General features: G+C 38.9%; 1 protein-coding gene across 2 annotated transcripts in view; it reads right to left on the reverse strand.

Annotated features, from left to right (window-relative positions):
* Positions 1-1,760: 1,760 nt before the first annotated feature.
* Positions 1,761-20,764, reverse strand: part of phf14 (PHD finger protein 14) — a 123,969-nt gene continuing 104,965 nt past the window's right edge. For both annotated transcript variants that reach the window (XM_018695439.2, XM_018695438.2), the window contains exon 18: positions 1,761-3,015. In XM_018695439.2, coding sequence (XP_018550955.1) covers positions 2,941-3,015 — 75 coding nt within the window. In that variant the 3' untranslated portion in view covers positions 1,761-2,940. The remainder of the gene's footprint in view (positions 3,016-20,764) is intronic.

The raw sequence follows: 20,764 nt of genomic DNA on the forward strand, positions 1-20,764 counted from the left end.
GAGAGAGACAGACAGACAGACAGAGGAGTGTGGCCAGATTATAAAAGCACCTATTTAACAAACATGCAGGCATAATTTAGAATATAGGGCACCACTGTCCTTTTGGACAAAAATAATTTGAACATGCATGTTCTATATTACTATATCTAGTCTGATATCTGAAGCTGTAACTCCTGATTTAAGGGATCCAGTTCTTCTCTTACAAAGAAACACACACAACAACTAGGTCTAAATGTATATATGGTTTACTAACTACATCTACTAAAGTAAATAAATGATACAAAATAAATAAAGATGTAAAGATAATCAAACTAACTGATTAACTACAGTTGGTAAAATGAGCAGAGTGATATGTTGGAAGCAGATTAGTTTATAACTGTCATCATGGTATTATTACAGAATTCTGAGATGTTTATGATTGAGACTGAGAGATTTAAGTGAGATGAGAGATGATGCAGCTGAAACCCAGGACTGTGACCTGTGTTATCAGTGCTTGGGGCTGGCAGCTTTCCCCACGGTGGACTTAAGGCAGAAGCTCCTGTTTCAGGAGCTCAGACTCAAAGGACATCAAAGACGGTCCTTCAGCCCTCTGATGCATTTGGGTAGCCATTTTCTGGCAGCAATCTTCGTGCTAAATGAATGACAAAATATGTTTATCTAGAAAAAGTTAGCGTTGGCTAAAAGGTACAAAAATCTTCAGGACGAAAATGCAGGATTATTAAAAAGAAATTATAAAAGTATATTCAGATACTTTGGTTGGTTGGACTTAAGTTGACTGTGCTTGGCTGGAAAAACAGAAGAAATCACTAGTGCATATAGACAAAAGAAAAAATTACTTCAAGACCATGTGTTGAAAAAAAAAAGGACAAAAACAACAGAGATAAAGTGCACAGTGTATGGCTGTATGCTCATGGCAAACAATTCAAGTAGTGCCCAACAGGGAAGTGTTGTCCAATATCCAAAATAGTTCTGTGGGATTCTTAAGATATTGAATGTTTATTCCTGTAGTCAATACGACTTTGTGTCCATCAGAGCTGATCCTCATCCCCATCCTGATCCATTCCTCATAGTGTGAACAGGTGGTCTGGTTTGGGAGAAAAAGTTCTTCTATATCTGCTTCTCATCGCTGTCTGATGGGGAAGCTGGAGTGAAGGGGAGGTTCAGGCCAGAATTTTCTGTGACCTTATTTTTACCTTAGTACTGTTCCTGGTACAGGTTCATTTACCTTTCTGAACTCCGTGACAGCCTGATCACAGATGCCAGGCTTGATGTTGCCACACCTGACACCTGAAAGGAGTTGATAGTGATTATAGGTGAGACTAAAGTACCTGGTGAGAAAAACAGACCACAATACCAGGCCTGTAACAATTAGGCTACATACTGTATATTACTGGATTATGAGTATTGATGCATTTATGTGTTCATGTGCATATACAGTATGCTGCCATGTAAGCAGCGTTTTAATGTTGCAGTTGGTCAAGGTGAAGATAAATATTAATAATTAAAATATGTTATGAACACAAAATCAAGCTGACATTTATGACTGTTATGTATCCAAGCAGCCTGTAATGCATCACATTTTATCCAATGTAAGAAAAAACATAAAAAAACTGTCACCAGTCATTTAATCAAATGAATGAATCAGATTTGTGTCTCCTTATGGTGCATATTATAATTCCTACCTGCCAATATGTCACTACAGTCAGACACCACTGACTGAGCCCATTCTAACATTTAATGTATCAGTGATAGAGAAGTAATACTTTTTTGCAGTTCAGATTTATTGGCACTTTAAGGGATAATTCCAGATTTAGCGTAAGAGTCTGACAGTGCTTTGGCCTTCAGTAGTCTCTGGTCACTATTAGCTCTCTGATGACATATAAATAAAAAGTAATCATTACTTCATATCAACTTGAAATTACTTCTAATTTAAGGTAAATTTGTCTTATTTAGCATCAAGTTACATGTAGTAGTTGATTTGAGAGAATTAAATAATGAACACTTGTTCTCTCTCTGTGGCTTCAATTAATTTTCAGTTGATAAACTTGGTTGACAAGTGAATGATGATTCACAGAGAGCTTGAAGACCAGGGACTACAGACAACTAGCAGATCAAACCTCCATCTGGCTGAGGAGTCCAAAACTAATTCTATTTTACAAAGTATGTAAATACAATCTCTGAGTGGACACATTTCCTAAACATGGAAGATTTTATTACAAATCCCATGACGGTATATTCGTATGTAGCACTTAAAGATACTGAAAATCAAAGATAAAAAAGTTTTTGAACATTAACACAAAACTCAATAGTTCATATAAGTGTAAATAGGTAAGTGAGAAAATAAGTAGGTATTTAAAATAAGAGAAGTAACAAGGTATGCATAAAATATAAAAATAAAATCCTCCAGTCAATTGTCAACTGAAATGCGTTCAAAGACAGTGGAAAGCACATCGCTACTGCTGTCAGAGGGTGTTCTGTCAGTTCAGCCCCGCTCTGCTAACTTTGCCTTGTAAACAGGACTCTGAGGATACTCTGTGTGAACACACTGACTAATGATCATTAGTGTATGAAAATAGATTGCATGGAAATTGTCATTAATACTTCAGGTGGCTGGGCGGTAACAGACACATATCTCTGAAGAAGCACAGTTGTGTGTGTTCACCTGCGGCTGGATTCTTTAATGTGCCGCTTCATGAAGATGTCTGAAATCTGTCCATCTGTCCAGCCCTGTCCATAAAAAGTACAAACTCTACTCTTAAATCCAAAGATTTCATCTTTAAATTGTGTTTTCTAAAATACACCTCTGGTTGCTACACTATCTGGAGTGGAAACTAACTGCTGGCTGTCTACAAACTTTGGGAGGCTAGTAGAAAGTTACATGTGCTATAGACTGCAGGTGAAGCCACAGAGCAGTGGTGTGCTTATGTCCTCTTTTGGTGTTCAGTTTGGAATCTCCTGCTCTGCTGTTTCCTCTTTAATGGAGTCATCTTCCTCCAGCTGCCCCTCCTCTTCCTCCTGCAAACACAGGACACATCACACATATATGAGGGGATGTATATGTGTGAAAACCCAAGTTCATGCCTTGTTTTGATTAGGCACTGTTGGTCTGATTGCCAATCAAACCAAAACAATGAATGAAACAATGAATTAGAAAATCAAGAAAATCTCCTGAGGTCACATTAACTATTGAAACCTTTTGTATTTCTAGATTAGACACTACTGGCACACTGCTCACAGCTGATTCATGAACTTTAAAGACTGAACTGTCAATATTCAAGCCAACATGGTTGTCCCATCCTGCAAATACTCAAAATCACATAAAGTATGAGCATCTACAGTTCCTGAACAACGATGCAAACACTACTATCTACTGATGGAGAGTGTGTTATATAGTCGAAGTGGGGATTGTTTTGTGCTGCATTTTTTTAAGTGTTATACAGCTATACAAAACAGCAGCTGCAGCTTAGGTCTCTGAGAGAAGAGGAGAGGAAGGAAACACAAATGCACACAATAAATAGTTTAAATGAACAGCAATTATACTTCAGTAGAATTTATTTTGGTTATTGGGTTAACTGGATGATAGAGAAAAGTCCCACACTATCTCCTAGCTATCTTCTGTTCCACTAGCATCTGTGACTTGGAACAAGTTCTTTCTGAAAGGCTGAAACATGGTAGCATGAGAAAATGATTGTTAGGATTCTAAAACAACATATCCCATCATTGAGTCCTCCATGAGTCTGTCAAGGTCTCACGCGAGCTGTAGATACCCATTAACCTACAGTTCAGACAGAAAACCTGAGAGTCATGTTTCAGCCTTTATCAAAATCCAAAGAGACCAGAGCCCAGAGACCTTCTATGAGAAAACCCTATAAGTTACACATGCTATAGTGGCCAGCTCTCAGCGCTTCAGCACTCTGGCTCAATAGTTAAAACACACAGTTTAAGGTGTCTGTTCACAGGTGTAGGTAATAAGAAAGGGAAGTGTGGGCAGTATGTATTTGCGTAAAAGGTTTGGGTATGAATGAGGAAGAAGAGTGGCAAGTTTAGTGTTGGTTTGTTTTACTAGTTGCCATTAGAAGTAATTTTCTATGTTGTTTCTTTACTGACTTTATGATTTATATGTGTAACTGCTTTTTGCACTTTAGACATCTTTTGCTTTTTTAGGGACGGCATGGTGGTGCAGTGGTTAGCACTGTCGCCTCACAGCAAGAAGGTTCTGGGTTCCGCTTTTCTGTGTGGAGTTTGCATGTTCTCCCTGTTCCTGTGTGGGTTCCTCCCACAGTCCAAACACATGCATGTTAGGTTTATTGGTGACTCTAAATTGCCTATAGGTGTCAATGTGAGTGTGAATGGTTGTTGGTTGTCTATGTGTGTTGGCCCTCCGATGGACTACCAACTCGTGCATGGTGTACCCTGCCTCTCACCCAATGTCAGCTGGGGTAGTCTCCAGCACCCCTGCAACCCCTAACGGATAAGCGGTATAGATAATGGATGGATGATTTTATAAGTGTTACTTAAAAATGCTGGACCACAGTATCAAAATCAAAATCAGGCTTTTGATTTTGGATTCACTGTATTAAAGGCGAAATAATGAACTAGGTAGTGCTGTATTGATCATCTTAACTATGCATTCTTTCGTGGGTTAAAGTTAAAAAAGAACATTGACTTTTTCAGAATGTGTGTGTCTAAATGCGTGTGTGAGTTTTAAATGCAACCAAGTGCCACACACCTAATAGGAATCATGGTAGGCCAACCCAGGAGCCAGCTGAGTTAGTAAAGCAGACAAAGTGACAGTGACAGTGATGAGAGCTGCAGCGGTGATTAAGCAGCTCTGACAGATACAATTATCCCTCCTCCAGAGGTTAATAAACACATCTACACCAGAATGTGTGATTACCAGGTTAGGATCTACAGCCTACAACATCTCGTGAATCAACATTCTTCAGGCTAGCTGAGAGCAGACATTAGTTAGACTCTAATTCTCTGTCAGTTGGGCCTGATTTCACTCCAACATGCATTCTTTGAGCACTCACTGAAATATACAGATATTATTTGATAAATATTGTAAACTTTTCCTGATTTCTTGACTGATGTAAACACAGTCTGGTCTGAAGAAAGTAAATGTTGGGGCCTTAAAACCTTCTGAAAAACCTGCATTGCTAACTAAAAAAAACAAACTTTGAAAAGATGAGTTTAAGATGGAGCTTTTACAACCCAAATGTGCTGGAGGAATTCATTGGTAGACTAATTTAATATTAGAATCTTAGGCAAAAAAGTACACTGCTTTAGAATAAAGACTTTATCATCTTTAAAAAGTACATTTTCCTAAAAATCAGCTTTAATTATATATCTGGAAAACAGCTAACAGTTGGCACCAGCTCTGCTATAAAAATGCTGATCTGTAGCAGGTATAATACTTAATTCTCTGCAGTCTTAGTTTGATGTATTAGCATGCTAGCATTTAGTGGCACTAAATCCAAAGTACATCTGAGGTTGACAGGAATATAATTTGTTTTGCAGATATTTGGTCAAAAACTGAAGCACTGGACCAATTGGAACCTGATGATGGAGCCACTGAAAAAGTTTCATGGCAAACGGTCAATCCAATAAACGTTGAGATATTTTAGTCTGAACAAAACTGGTGGATTGACCAACCAACACTGCCATCCATTAACACATTGTTCTTTAGCCACCTATCATGTAAACCACCTTAATGGAGATTTAATTTAAAGTGTCAGATAGGCTTGGATAAAGATGAGCTGGACTGCTGTATTTCCTGGATTCTACTGTAAATAATTCAGAGTGAGGGGTGTGCAGAGCTATTGCAACAGTTGTTAAGGCGTGTGTAGAAACAGTGAATTAAGGTTAGGGTAATGCAAAGAACGTCCATATATCATAAATCATCTCTTTACTAACAGGAACCTTGTCAGAGTCTCTGGATCAGTCTTGATATGCAGTCTCCCCTGAAGAAAAATGTGCTACTTTTTTCTTGAACTCTGGATACTTACTGGAGATGGTCCATAGGGCTGATATAAATCTAGCTGTAGTGTGACACCTCATGAACTCCACTTTCGTATACACTTGTGCCATCCACCAAATCTCCCTGACAGGCCTGCCAATTTTCCAATTACCTGTGGCACCATCTGTTATCAGAGGGCCAGTCAGCTCTTAAATGGGAAACAAGAGGGGAGGAGGGGCCAGCGCATGCTAACTATCTCATAAAGCCAGAGATGTGCCTCCCAAGTCCCCTCTACTGATTTAGTGTGTGTCCCTGGGGAAAGGGGTGACACCCATCCTCCTGGCCTCTCAGGGCCTTCTCAGATCCTCATGTGCTCTTTATCCTCCTCACTTCCACCCCTCAGCACAGTATCAGTCTTGTCACTGCCTGAAAGACAGCAGATGGGTCTAAGCACTACACAGTGCACTGTTGCTGGTATATTCCTGCTGTCTCTCTGCCTGCAGAGCTGCCTCATTCAGTCTGGGTGGGAGGGCAGCAGCAGAGACAGACACAGCCCAGTCTTCATCTGTTTTCATGATTTTTGAATTCCAATGAAATACCATGCTGGAAGTGATACTAAATCTGAAGATTGCCTTCTGTTAGAGCCCACTCCTCATTTATCTGCTCTTATAGTCAGGCTTATGGAGTAAGTCTACAGATATTGCCTGTGCAGCATGCAATTTAAAAGTGTCAGACAGATGGAGAAAACATGCTGTTAATCATATCTGAAATTAACATATCACCTGGGGAGTATCTGACAATTTGTTTGGGGAGGGGGTTAGTTGTTGTTAGAGAACATATATTCAGTCAACCACATTATCATGTGTCATACATAATTTAAAGATGACGACTTAAACCTTGTTAAGAATGACCACATTATTCAAAACCACACTGGAAGAGGCTGTGAACTCAACACATTATGACATATTGTGGACTTAGAGACTTGATGTGCCAAATGTTTTAGCCAACAACTGCCTATTAACACATCTAACGGACACACAACATCATTAGTATGAGTTATGTTTATATTCACTTGATGAAAATAGTTTGGTTGCCACCACATCCTAGGACAAATATGTCTTTAGCTGTTAAATGCTTTATTATGCTCACCGGCTGGTCTCTCTAACTGTGTCTGTCTGCTGGTTGGTGCTGGTAAGGTAGGGTACAGTGGGATTATTATAGACCAGGTTGATAAGATTATCACATCTCCCCCTGTGACCTCAAGATTTCTTTGTGTTTATTGTATTTTGTCTTCCTGTCTGTTTCCCCTAGTGTCTTCTCCCCTGTGTCTTTGTGTATGTGTGTGCTCTTTGCAGAGGTGTGGTAGCTCCAGTCATGGCTCACCTGCATCCCACTATAGTCATCGACTATAGTGACTCAGTATAAGAACCCTGGCTGTCCAGCCACTCATTGTTCTGCATGCTCTGTGGTATCACACTCTTAGCTGCTCAGATTTCCTGGTGTTTTGAGACTGAGTTTATTTGTAGTGTTTTTGTGCGTTTGCTCATACGTCCTCTCTTGCACGTGAATGAGCAGGCAGCAGTGAACACTGGTCCGCTGCTGCTGGCTGCTGTGCTTACTAGACTTGTTACCATTACCCAGTTGTTTTGGCTAAACGTAACAGAGGGTTGTGTGACTCTGAGATGTGACACTATGGGAAGTGTAGTGTAGTTCATCTTAGCCCACTTATTTTGCTATATCCGTCATTACAGTGACTAACTACCTATTTAAAACTGCACATCTAAACTGACATTAGTCATTAAAGGTCTCCTTTATTTTGCAACTTCTGCGCTTATCCTACAGCTGTTCACACACTATTAAGTTTTGCTCGTAACTTTAGCTTAGCAGTTAGCTATTGTTTTTGTCTTTCCATCTCCCTCTCTGCTCTGTGTGTCACATGTTTAGTTACCCCTCTGCCTTGAATCCAACCAAGTGTAGCTCCTGTCAGTGTTCCCCTGGCATCCAGGGTGCAGTGCATAAGCCGAGGTGGCTGGGTGAATGTTTGAAAGGAGAAATGTTACTGTAAGCAGAAACCTACAGTTCCCCACCAGACAGTTCATGTTTCAAACTGATTCTTCACACTCAGTGACACACCAATTCTGGTAACTGGTAGTTAGTGGCACTGGCGACCGTAGTTTCCTGGGCCAGAGCAGGCGATGTTGAATCTTACTTAAAACTGCTAGTTAAAGTTAAAACTAAATACAGTAAAATTGTTATTCACGTCGATGATAATGACACCGTAGTTTACTCTGGACCCCTGCCTAATCTGACGTACAGCTGCATGTCATAATTCAACCACTGGCTGTCAAGTTGGTTTGTAAAAAGACTTTCTGGGCAACACCTGGTCCCGCTTTGGATGGAGCAGCAATTTATTAGAAAACCAAAGCCATGACAAAGCAAGATTGAGACCAGGAAGCAGAGTTGCTCTCAGTGCTTCCATAAGAACAGTCATTCCGCATGTTAAAGCAAACAACACAAAACTTGTAAGGATATGGCGCTCCACCAAACTGGAAGCATCACGCTCAGCCTGACAAGATAGTCTAGTAAGATTAGACTATGAGTGCCACTGTGACTAAGGGAAGGCTCTGGCTGTTGTGTGTGCTTATGCACTGAACAGCAGCTCAGAGTACCACCTTCCTGAGGTCTCTGGTAGTGTCCTGGAAATATTCTGCCTGGGGACTGTATAGTTCTGCTGGGGACTTCATGTGAGTGATGATGTAAAAACCTGGAGGAACATGACAGGGTGGAATGGCCATGCTACATCTTTGGTCCCTTTTAAGTCTGCTCTGAAAAGTCACTTATTCACCCAGGCTTGTTTTATTTGGAGTCATTGGGTCTCGTGAAAGGCGCTATATAAATTCAAGATATTATTAGGGCCGAGCACTAGCATGCAAAGGCCTATTATAATCATAGGAATTATTCTCGTGACGCATTTTTGAGGCCTAAACATGCTCAAAAATTCATGAAACTTTGCACACGCATCAGAACTGGCAAAAATTGACATCTGATAGGGGTCTTGTTCATTGGCGCCATAAAATGGCTTCATAGCGCCCACTGGAAATTTTCAAAACCCCCTTGCCATTGGGCTTAGTTTGTCCGAGGTGAACAAAATTCAGAGGCATTATGTAGCATGCTGAGATGCATGAAAAAGTCTCTTGACATCATGGCCTCAAACCTACAGGAACTCTGGCATTTTAATTTTAATTTGAAAATTTTGATAATTTGAGGAAATTTTTTGGCATTTGGGGACGTTAAATTTGATCAAACTCCTCCTACAGATTTTATCATATCGACCTGAAACTTGGTCAGGATGCTCTTAAGGCCTTTGTGATTAAAAGATTTTTTATTAAAAGATTTTGTTGACCTCGAAGGGTGTGGCCGTGGCGGCATCTCAAATTTCAATGCCTTGCCATGAAACAGGAAATTGCATTTAAGTTGCTGGGACGGAGCCATACTTTGTTCAATCTGCTCCAAATTTCACAGTGTTGATAAGGGTCCCAGCATGAACACACCCACATGTCAATAGCCACAAAAAGTTATAGTGCCACCTACTGGCAACAGGAAATGATGTGTTTCATCCAAGTGGGTTCATCTGATTCACCTCAAATGTGGTCAGACAAGCATTAAGATCATAATGGTGACTGTGAGTCTTCATGGGATGCCCTTGCTGTGTTGCCATGGCAAATTTCGATGCTTCAGCAGGAAGTCGTTGTAACTCCTGCATGCATTGCTTCTTGCAGATGATGTGGCTTGCAGGTCTGTTGGCTTCATTAGGCTGTGACCTTCATTGAACACTAGAGCAGTTTGGAGCCAAATGTGATGCGGTTGCGATGGGAGTCAGTACCTCCAAGTCTGAGGCCATAGTTCTTTGCCAGAAAATGGGGGATTGCCCCTTAAGGTTTGGGAGTGAGTTGCTACCCCAAGGTAAGGAGTTTAAGTAGCTTGGGGTAGTAAGGGTAGGATGGAGTGGCAGACTGACAGGCAGATAGGTGTGGTGTCAGCAGTAATCTTGTACTGGACCATTGTGGTAAGGAGGGAGCTGAACCAGAAGATAAAGCTTCTGATTTGCCAGTTGATCATTCCAACTCTCACCTATGGTAACAAGCTTTGGCTAGTGTCTGAAAGAATGAAATCACATATACAAGTAGCTGAGATGGGTTTTCTCCACAGGATGTCTGGGCTCAGCCTTAGATCTTGGACATCTGTAGGGAGCTCAGAGTAAAGTCACTGCTCCTTTGTGTTGAAAAGAGCCAGTTGAACTGCATGGGGCATCATATTGACCATTATATCCTATGACAGAGACTGAAACATTTAATTGGCATTAAAGGAATTACACTAAACTGTCTTATTTTTGAGAAATAGGACAGAAATCTGGAATAGAGGTCGAGAGTTCCACAAGGTTCTGTGCTTGGACCAATCTGATTCATCTTATATATGCTTCGTTTAGGCAAATTCTATCAGGAAACAATCCATAAACTTCCATTGTTATGCAGGTGATACTCAACTTGGACACCTCAACAACACATTTTGTATTACTCTAGATGGCATTGCCTTAGCCTCAAGAGTCATCATAAGGAATCTCTGAGTTATCTTTGATCAGGATATGTTCTTTAACTCCCAGTGTCCAAGTGTTCACTCACCAAAAAATCAGGCACATCCAGTCTCGAAAGGATGTTAGAAAAACTAGCCCATGCATTGTTACTTCCAGGCAGGACTATTACAATTTATTTTTGTTTGGCTGCCATAACAAGTCTCTAAAGACTCTCCACTTGATTCAAAATGCTGCAGCACAATTACTGACAGGGACTGGAAAAAGAGATCATATTTATTCTGTGTTAGCATCTCTACATTGGCTGTCTGTAAAATACAGAACAGAATTTAAAACCCTCTTCCTCTCCTACAAAACAATCTGGCATCATTGTATCCCCTACGATACCACTAGAACACTGAGCTCCCAGAGTGCTGGCTTACTGATGGTTCTGAAGGTACTTCCTCGACCTTCTTAATTTTAGAGACAAGCCAGTATGAACCATAAACAAACACACAAACAACCCTTTTGTACTAATTCCAGCATATTTAGGACAATATTTACTGTGAATAAAAAAGATAAGATGTTTTCATAACCCAGAAACATACAGGGCAATTTACAGTTCTCCTCCTCTTATTAGGCTACAAGTACAACCTCCACATGTAAGAGGAAAGGCAGTTGACTCTGTGTGTATAGAGTATGTATCCTGAGAGGCAAAACCTGGGGTAAAGAAAGTCTGCTGCTAGTAAAGCTTATAGCTGTGAGTGCATGGTAATGATTGACATGGAGCTAGATGAGCATTGTTCTCTTCTGTCGTCTGGATTTTGGCAGCTGGACATTAAGAAAATCCTGTTTAGAGAGTTTTATGAGAATATCAAACATAAACTATACAAGTGGGAGGCAGGGGGCAAAAACAGGATTTTGAAAAGTGAGGGGGACATTTCCCTGTTGTCCTGGTGAAAATCACACATTTAGATAACTCATTTAGCAGTAATCTGTAAGTAATCTGTGTCATATCCCTTTTTTAAAGGGTGATCACAGATACAGATAATTTCTCCAAATTTAATATTATCTATGTCCGTTGTTTGAGGATATGCATGTAGTGTTGTTGTAGTATGTTTAAAACATAGCTCCAGCCCCTAATCCAGAAAAAGAGGACAGGAGACTTGAAGCAGCAATGTTCTGCCTCCTCCCTGTTCTGTCACTGTAGACTGTGGAAGGTTTGGTATGGAGCTGTGTTTTGCACCAGTGGCCCCTGCCAGAGAAGTTTGCTTTGCAGGGAGTGGAGAGACAGACGCTCACCCACCAACAGGCCTGCAGGAGTTGATGTGCTCTGGCATTGTGGGATATCTCCATCAATTTCCTCTGGGGAGACGAGGATAGGGAGACGGGAGGAGGGTAGGTTTGTTTTCCCAACTTGCTTTCCATAGGCTGGCAGGTACCCTCTGGCACTAACATACACAAATATGATAAGGAAATGCCACATTTTCATTCGAGTGGAGGTCGCCATTTTAAAGGGCAGGGGCAGAGCATCGTCTCTGGCATATGATGTAGAACTGAGACTGAGCCCTAGGTGGCAACAAAAACCAACACTGCTCAGCCTCATATCCCCGCCGCTTACACCATTAATTGCTACCCCTGAATGCACACACACACACACACATTTTTGTACACCTATCTTTGTGGGGTCCCATCACTGACTATATGCATTCCCCAGCCCCTAACCCTAACCCTAAAAACAATTCTTAACCCTCAATCAGCCATTTTAAGTTGTGGGCTCCAGTATTTTCATCCCCACAAAGCTGTTGGATCTGACAGAATAGTGGGCTCCCGGACTGCATAACTATAGTAAAACAAACCCTCACACACACATACACACACAAAGAGAGATGTGTCACCCACACGCTCAATGCAATCAACCTCACAGACTCGGATTAAAATTCCACTGTAAAGGAATCATAACGTGCAATGCTGTGTGTACTTTAATAAGCTTTGCTGTCCTTTATCAAGCCTATACAGTCCTCAAAAGAATTAGCAGTTAATTAGTGTGACTGATTTCTTATCATGTTTTCTGTTTTCACTGTATTTATTTATGATTGTGTCACAATGCATGAATGCAGAAGAGGCTCTGCTTTATTGTACCCTCTCAAATACTCAGTTGCACAGATGATAGCTGAATTTTGTGCAATGCTACCAAACAATAAAAGCAAGTGGAACTATCAAGTGTTATTGTACAGTGAGAGTAGGGCTAAATCCTAGTTTGAACTGGATTTAATAATAAAGATTAATAAATAATTATAAAGATTAATAATAAAGAAACTAGTTTAGAAAAATTCAGTGTAATTATTTAAATGCTCATAAAACATGATATTTACTGGTCGTTAACCCATTAAAGCCATAGTTTACTGTAGCAACTTTTATTTAAAAATTAGAAATGTTTTTCATAGTCTGTATTTATTTCATAATGGCATTTTTAACATTTACACCTTCATTTAATAATTTGTGTATTTATTGAGATATTCCTAAAAAACAACATTTTTAAATATAATTTTGGTACAATTTTGCACTCCAAGATCAACATAGATAGATGGATAGATAGATAGATGTACTTTATTGATTCTGTGAGGGAAATTCTTGTGTTACAGCACCAGAGACAGCAAGATAAAACAACAATAGGTAACAACAAACATTATGACAAAAGTAAGGAGTATAAATACTAAGAAAGTCCTTAAAATATATACAGGAAAAGTTGCAGTTAAGGGCAGTAACTGTCTCAAATGATGAATAAATATAGATATGTGCAATATTTTCATCTAAGCATCATAAGCAGCATCGTATACCTCAACCTATACATCAAGATCAGATTAGTTTTCATATGACTATAAATTCATCTAAAAAACAAATACACATATTCCCTTTCACTGACTGAAAAAGTTAAAGTTAAAATTCTGATGTTGTATTCTGTCTGTCTGTATTCATACTGTAGACTGGTGTTGAATTGACTGTTGAATTTTGGTAGTGCACGTTCCCCCTCTTTTTCCTCTTTAAAGTCTAAGGCATGAATAAAATAAAATTAATCTTAATAAAAGACAATACTACCCATTAGGTAGAAGCACATTATGGAATATGTGTTTATGTGGGTGTCTGTGTGTTTGAGTGCCTCTGTGTGTGCACTGACATCTTGTTGCCAATCAAGAAATGACACATTTGCATTGAGTCATAAACAGTAGCTTCATTAGCCTGTTCCATAAGTACGTTACTCGCTACATTTAACCACCTCTGCCCTCAGCGTTTCTCCTGCTCTTCTGCTCCTTAGCACCCACAAACCAGTCACCAGAGAGCACAATTAAATTTCATGACTGTGCATATTTGCAATTCCCATTTCATTTATTACAAAGGGCATTCTTTAATGTCCTTTTTTTTTTTCTAAGAAATGTATTTCCATTTTAGTGAGGCATGACTGATACTGAGGTGAACTTACCAGGCAATGCCTAATTTAATCAGAGGTAAAATGCAGAAGCAGGTTTTTCTTTTCATCGCCTCAATAACTACAGATGCCTCCAAGACGAGGATATACAGTCAGGGAAAAGAGAGCTACTTTCTGTTTCCAATTTGAAACATTTAGAAAAAAGCACAGAATCATAAACAGATATCAGTGTTCAGGCACTGCGGGGAAACTGGTCTTCTATATGTTCTTTACTTCTGAACAGAGCTGAGAGCACACAACATTTCAAGGAGAAAATTCTAAAAAAGTCACATAAGATGAAAATGTAGAGGAGACTTCTGACTAAATGTTGAATGTGTTTTAAATGGTATAATGAGTTCCACATAGAATATTTAACAGAAATTCCCCCAAATCCTAGCATAGCAGCTAATGCTAGCTGATTTTAATTACTAAACAGCTCTTTCACATCTTTCATGTTAATTTTATTTTTTTTTTCATAACCAATTTCACACCAGTAAAGGTTTCCAGACAAGTTACCTTCAACTGAACAAACCAGTACTGACTGTGATTAACCCAAACATACATACTTCATTGTCAGTGTAAATGTATTCACTTTAATTCATGGCATTGCTACAAGACCCAAACATTAATCAGGTAGTTAATTCATTTGTAGCTAGAGACACTGCACATTTTTTCCATCTCCACAGATTACCAGCATTCATGAAGTAAACACTACTCCACACTCCATCAGGCTGCTACAAAAAATATTTAAAAAATGAGCTACCATGACATTTGAAAAAGACTTCAACCTATTGTTGCCTCTCATGGGGCCCTCATTTGAATACCTGAAACAATAACTTGTATTAAGTACAAAATTTCAGGCCACAGATTTTCAAAAACACAAGATTCATACTGATGTTAAGTGTGTTTGGGGGCTTAGTGATGGCAAATGGACGAACTACTGGTTCCTGTAATGAGCCGGTGCAGTGAGGTGCAGCAGACAGCAGTGAGATACATGTACAATAGTGATAAGAAAAGCCAAGTTGGTAGAGACTTCAGCGGCTAGTTTACGAAACCTCTCTGTTATGATCAAAACGCTTTCTGCTCATCCCCATTAGTGTGATTTATAGCACCAATGAGACACAGTCCTGCTCACCAGCATTTTGGTAAATGTATCTGTGTCTGCACAATAAGTGTGTGGCTCACCACGTGCTTGTATGAGCACACCAGTACAGTCTTACCCATCCTAAATACACCATTATAAATTTTCTCCTACTGAAAACAATAAGCATAAATTACTGGTCATGTTAAACTTACCATTGAGGAGATTACATCATGCATTTGAAAATATGTATTTTATGACTGGTGACAAAACTAAATAAAATAACAAAAAAAAAATAATTTGTTCGCAAGACTTAAACAGCTGAATTAGCTCTAACTGTTAGTTATTATGTAAATAATTTGAGGACTGGCTAAAATAAAACTTGGCTGGTGTCTGCATAATGTATCCAAAGACTGTTTGTTAGGAAAAAGAAAGTTGTCTCACTGACGTGTATGAGGTACCAGTGTTTCTAGAAATATAAACAGTATGGGGTCAAGCACCAACTTGTCTTTCTAGTCTCATATCCATTAGTCCTCATGTACTGTTGGGTCTGTAACTTTCAGTTGTATAACCCCTATAACTATTATTACATTGCTACTAGTTATATTGTATAAATAAATTGTGTTACATACGGTTCATTCAGAAAGTATACAGACCCCTTCACTTTTTTCACATTTTGTTATGTTGCAGCCTCACGCTAAAAACAATAAATGCCCTCATCAATCTACACTCTTTTCCATGATAACAAAGCCAAAACAGAATTGTATAAATGTTTCTAAACTTATGAAAAGCTCTGCAGACAAATTTGAAGTTCTTTTTCAAACTTTAGCATGAGGCTACAACTTAACAAAATGTGAAAAATTTAAATGGTCTAAATACTTTCTGAATGCACTGTAGATCACCAGTCCTGCATCTATTATTACTAGTCTTCTGTCTATTTTTATGGTGTTCATTATTAGTTCTCTTACATATTCAGGGAAGAAGAAGCATTACCTGTGATTAGTCTTGAAAAGATTAGATTGATTAGCCTTGAAAATTCACGACACATAAATCCAGTTAAGACCAGGGCCCAGGCATCATACAGGTATTATTTTATATTTGGGAGATTTGACGTTTGATTAACACCACTTGCCTGCCACTTTCAAGCCTTATTATATAAAACTGTAATGAGAGCTGAAAGGAACTAAGAGCAACTGTCTTAGTAGTAGTTTGACAACTGAGGATTATTAAGGTTGCTTTATACTTTGATATTGTACATATTTGTACAGATTTGTTGCATTTATATGCATTTTCTTTTCTGTTTTGAATCTGTTTCCCAACACAAGTTGGACTCACAACTTGAATCTATGGAGGAATCACTAAATAATTAAACTACAGTTCACATATTTCTCCCTATAGATTAACTGACTCACAATTTCATCTCTATTGTGTTTTATATGAATGCAAGTCACACAAGACAATATATGTGAATATGTTTTGTATGTTATGCCTTACCAGCAGTTCAGGCCAAAAATATATCTAAAACACAACTATGTGGTAGGTTCACAGAAAGAAATGTTTGTTATGTATCTTTATGGAAGGGAAGTGTTGCGTTTCTATCCAGAATACACAATTCAAATACAGAATACAGCATCCTCTCTAGCTACAGCAGGAGCCATAGACTTTTTTAGAATGTTATCTTAACAAAGGCTTGTAGCTGCTGAGTGTCTGCTGCACTGTTTATGGCCATAAAATACTGAGGGCTCCAAAATGGCCTCATATATGCTCTCTGTAAAGAGGGTTATTAGAATGAAGCCAGATCCAGAGAAATGGACTGCCGGGGCCACCGGGGACCCTGACAGCAATCACACACTCTTGTTTACTCCACAAATTGGCCCCTGAGAGGGGCACGGGCGTCTGTAGCACCTAGTTAAAGTGATTGAGGTGACTCCTGGCCATTGATTTTCCCTTCGTCTTTAGCATCCTGCCTGGCCACCACTGACCATGTCCTGTGCTCCCTGCAGGCTAGTTTAGCTGCCCCTGCTCGCTGTTAAATCATATTAAACTGTAGTTAAACTCTAGCCATTCCTAAGAGACAACCATCATTGATGAGGTCATCATGTTTTAAGTGCCTCATTCGCTTGAGTACCACCATAGCTCCACTGTGGGATTTATTGATCACACACTCGTTATGGCATTAAGATTAAACTTGAATACAAATAAGAGAATATAGAGGGCATCAATTTAATGATTTATATTCATTCCATAAATGCACCAGTGATACTGATTAAACCAAGAAGACTGCTATGGAAAAATGCCTCATTGAGAAAATAAAAACAGGTTAAAGGTCAGATTTTTCCACTAAAATAGACATTCACTGGATGAGGAGTTGGTGAAAAATGCGTTCCCTGTGCCTAACTCTAAATACCAGACCATGTGATGAGTAATGGTGCCTATTTTTCTTTCAATTTACTCTGCATAGTTAAGTCAGCCAAGTGTGACACTCCATTAACTTAATTAGGCTAACTTAATTACAGTCTTTCACAGGTCAAGTGATGAGGCTTCTGATTGATGGCAGAGCTTGTAAAGGTAATCTTTCTCTAAATTGGAAATGACATTAAAATGTTCACTAGCTGCTACAAACCATCAAATATTGCAAACACTTAAGGTACAGTGGTCTTATAAACATCTTGAAAACACAAACTTTAAGCACATAACTGTCATATACGTGTAAACAGAGCTGAATACTCTGAGGTCATAATAGAACTTACAAACTGTTTGCTGAGTAGGCGTAGGCCTATGGCTGTGGAGGAAGTAGAGAAAATGAAACTTTTATGGATAGTAATTTCCACAGTTGCAATCCTTTTGATGACAACAAGTTTGAGTGCAGCTAAAGTAGTGCATCCCACACAAGTTCACAGCTGAGTACTTTAAACACTGGCTGAGCAACTTTAAGAGCTTTTGGCATTTCAAACCTTTTATCCAAATCTTCTGGTCTGATTCACCGTGGAGCTCAGCATGCCAGGCAGCGCTGCAAGGGTGTAAATAAAGCCTTAAACAAGCACCCCTTGGCACGGTAACAGGCTTGAATTAAAGGCCATCCATATATTATGGCAAGACTGTCACTTTATTACTGAAATCAATTCTGTGAGGGCCTGGGGGCAACAGCGGGAGGGATGTGGCCTTGGTCAGAGTGAGGTTTATCTAAGTCGACCAGGCTGAGAGAAACACAGCGTCTATAATGAACTCAAGCCTGTCTAATAAAGCCTTTTATTGCTCCTTTGCACAACAGAAATGTGTGCAATGGCACCAACGCTCAGCTACTACATTTTCCCGTAAACAAGCAGCTCTTCTGTAATTTCTACTGTTCTACAAATACCTCAACAATACAAATCAGAGGCACACAGCATCATCAAAAAGATATTTTGTTATTAATCACAACCTCACAGACAGAATCCCATTTACTGTGACCTTTAGTAGGAGACAATAAGAGAAACACGCACAGAAATACAAAGACTTGGCGGTGTCTTGGCAGGAACTATAGTAAGAACATTGCTGTATATTTGTATTTGGTCTGGTTGCTCAGCCAAATTACAAATGAGCACATGATCACAAAAAATATGTGCAACGTTTTGTTGATCTCTAACACCTCAAAGTTGGGCTGAGAACTCAATATATGACAAGACTATTTTCTAAAATGTGTCTGGCATGTGCCAGTGATGCCAATGATGATGCCATGATGCCAATCATTAATAGCCTCATTACAACCTCAGAAACACTGACGGAAACTGTCTCACGAGATGTTATCCAGCTGCAACTAGCATGACAGACGAAATTAGCACTGAGGATACCCCTACCACTTTTAAATTGCTTGTATGGCAGCATTTTGGGCACCCAGTAGGAAAAATAAACTGTGACAGAATGACAGACAAGACACAAACAATATGTAGGCACTCAAAATAGTGCCGCACATCCGGGGCTAACACAAGCAGTAATGCAAAGACACCTGCTCTTGAAAAATAACATGACCGTACGACTAAGAAAAATATTGTTTTATTTAAATTTGTTATTTATACTGTTTTAATTTTTTATGAAAGGGAGTATATTTAGAAGGTCACACATAGCTTCAGTTAGAAGTTAGAAACTCATACATAGATATTTCAAAAAGCACCTGCATTGTTGCATTTTGTGACTTTGAGTCAAATACATTTTTTGTCATTGAAGTTTTCTTAAAAATAGCATAAAATCTTGTCTTGTCTCGTACTCTTGCCTTCCTACACAGCTAGCAACAGTGGCCTAAGAAAATACCCCTTCACTTCGCAGTTTGTGTTTAGATTTATTTTTGAATGGATACATTGCCATTTTTGCAGATCAATCTAAACTTAGTAACCCATGAAGTGAAAACTTCATCAAAAACTGAAATCTGTCATTTTGAAAAGTATTCAGACCCCTAACTTAATACTTTGTAGAAGCCTCTGGCAGCAATTATAGCTTCATTTTGGTTAAGTCTCTACAAGCTTTCTATACCATTGTCATCATGGGTTAGCGGAGATGGATGGGTAAAACATTAAAATGATTTTTTTTTTGAAAGTTAATGATTAAAATTAAGAAAGCAAAACGTAATGAGGAAAAAAGAGTTCTATCTTGAGTGAGTGGTTGGGATGTCACGAACAGCTTTCAACAGGTTTTCTTTGATCATTAGCCAAAAATTGAAGTGACATAATAAAAGTTTATGGTGATGTGATAAATGGCTTAACTTTCAAACAATTTAACATTTATTAGGCATATTTCAACAATTAATACAAGACAAAGGTCACAACCATTTATTAATATCAGCTGTGACTCAGTTCTGTTAGCAAGAGTAACTAGGGAATCCTATATTTCCCCGAGTATCAACATCAGTATCAACATCAGGCCATGTACCAGCTACCCCACAAATGGAAAAAACGGATAATGGGCATTCTATTGAATTTGGATATTTTGATTTGATGCAAGGCGTGTGACCCAGAAGTGAACTTTGACCTTACTCGCAGGATGAAGGTATAAAAGGGAGAAGAACAAGAAGAACAAGAACAAGAACAAGAAAGAAAGAAAGAAATGGCTGGACTGGCAGATAATGCAGACATAATAATCCAATTTTTTGAGGATGAAAAAGGCATTCCGAGATTTCCAGTGTGCTTTGGCAGTTAGGTGTCCTGAGATGCTCAGAAATGTCAGTCAGAAGATTCTGTAATCAGCACCAGCTCAGGCGAAAAAGACGTCCTCAGTTGATAAGGTAAGTGTTCACATACACAGATTCCTTTCATATGCATTGTTTCTTGTTCTTGTTCTTCTTCTCCCTTTTATGCCTTCATCCTGCGAGTAAGGTCAAAGTTAACTTCCTGGTCACACGCCTTGCATCAAATCAAAATATCCAAATTCAATAGAACGCCCGTTATCCATTTTTCCCATTTTCCATTTGTGCACAAAATCAGAAATTGGAAAAATGGGTTGTTATAAATTTTTTTCATTTTGGTTCTGGAAACAAATATTGAAAATATTTTGTTTTTTTAGTTTTGGTTTTCTTTTGAAAAACAAATGAACGAATGATACACAGATTGTTCTTACCACTTCAAACGTACATTGACCTAAAGGCTTCAGTACCTGAAACCCCTTCTGTCTACATCTGACAATTTTTGTAACTGTATCTGAAACAGACAATATGTTGTGGCC

Source organism: Lates calcarifer, linkage group LG3 (assembly GCF_001640805.2).
Source record: "Lates calcarifer isolate ASB-BC8 linkage group LG3, TLL_Latcal_v3, whole genome shotgun sequence".
Classification (NCBI taxonomy): domain Eukaryota; kingdom Metazoa; phylum Chordata; class Actinopteri; family Centropomidae; genus Lates; species Lates calcarifer.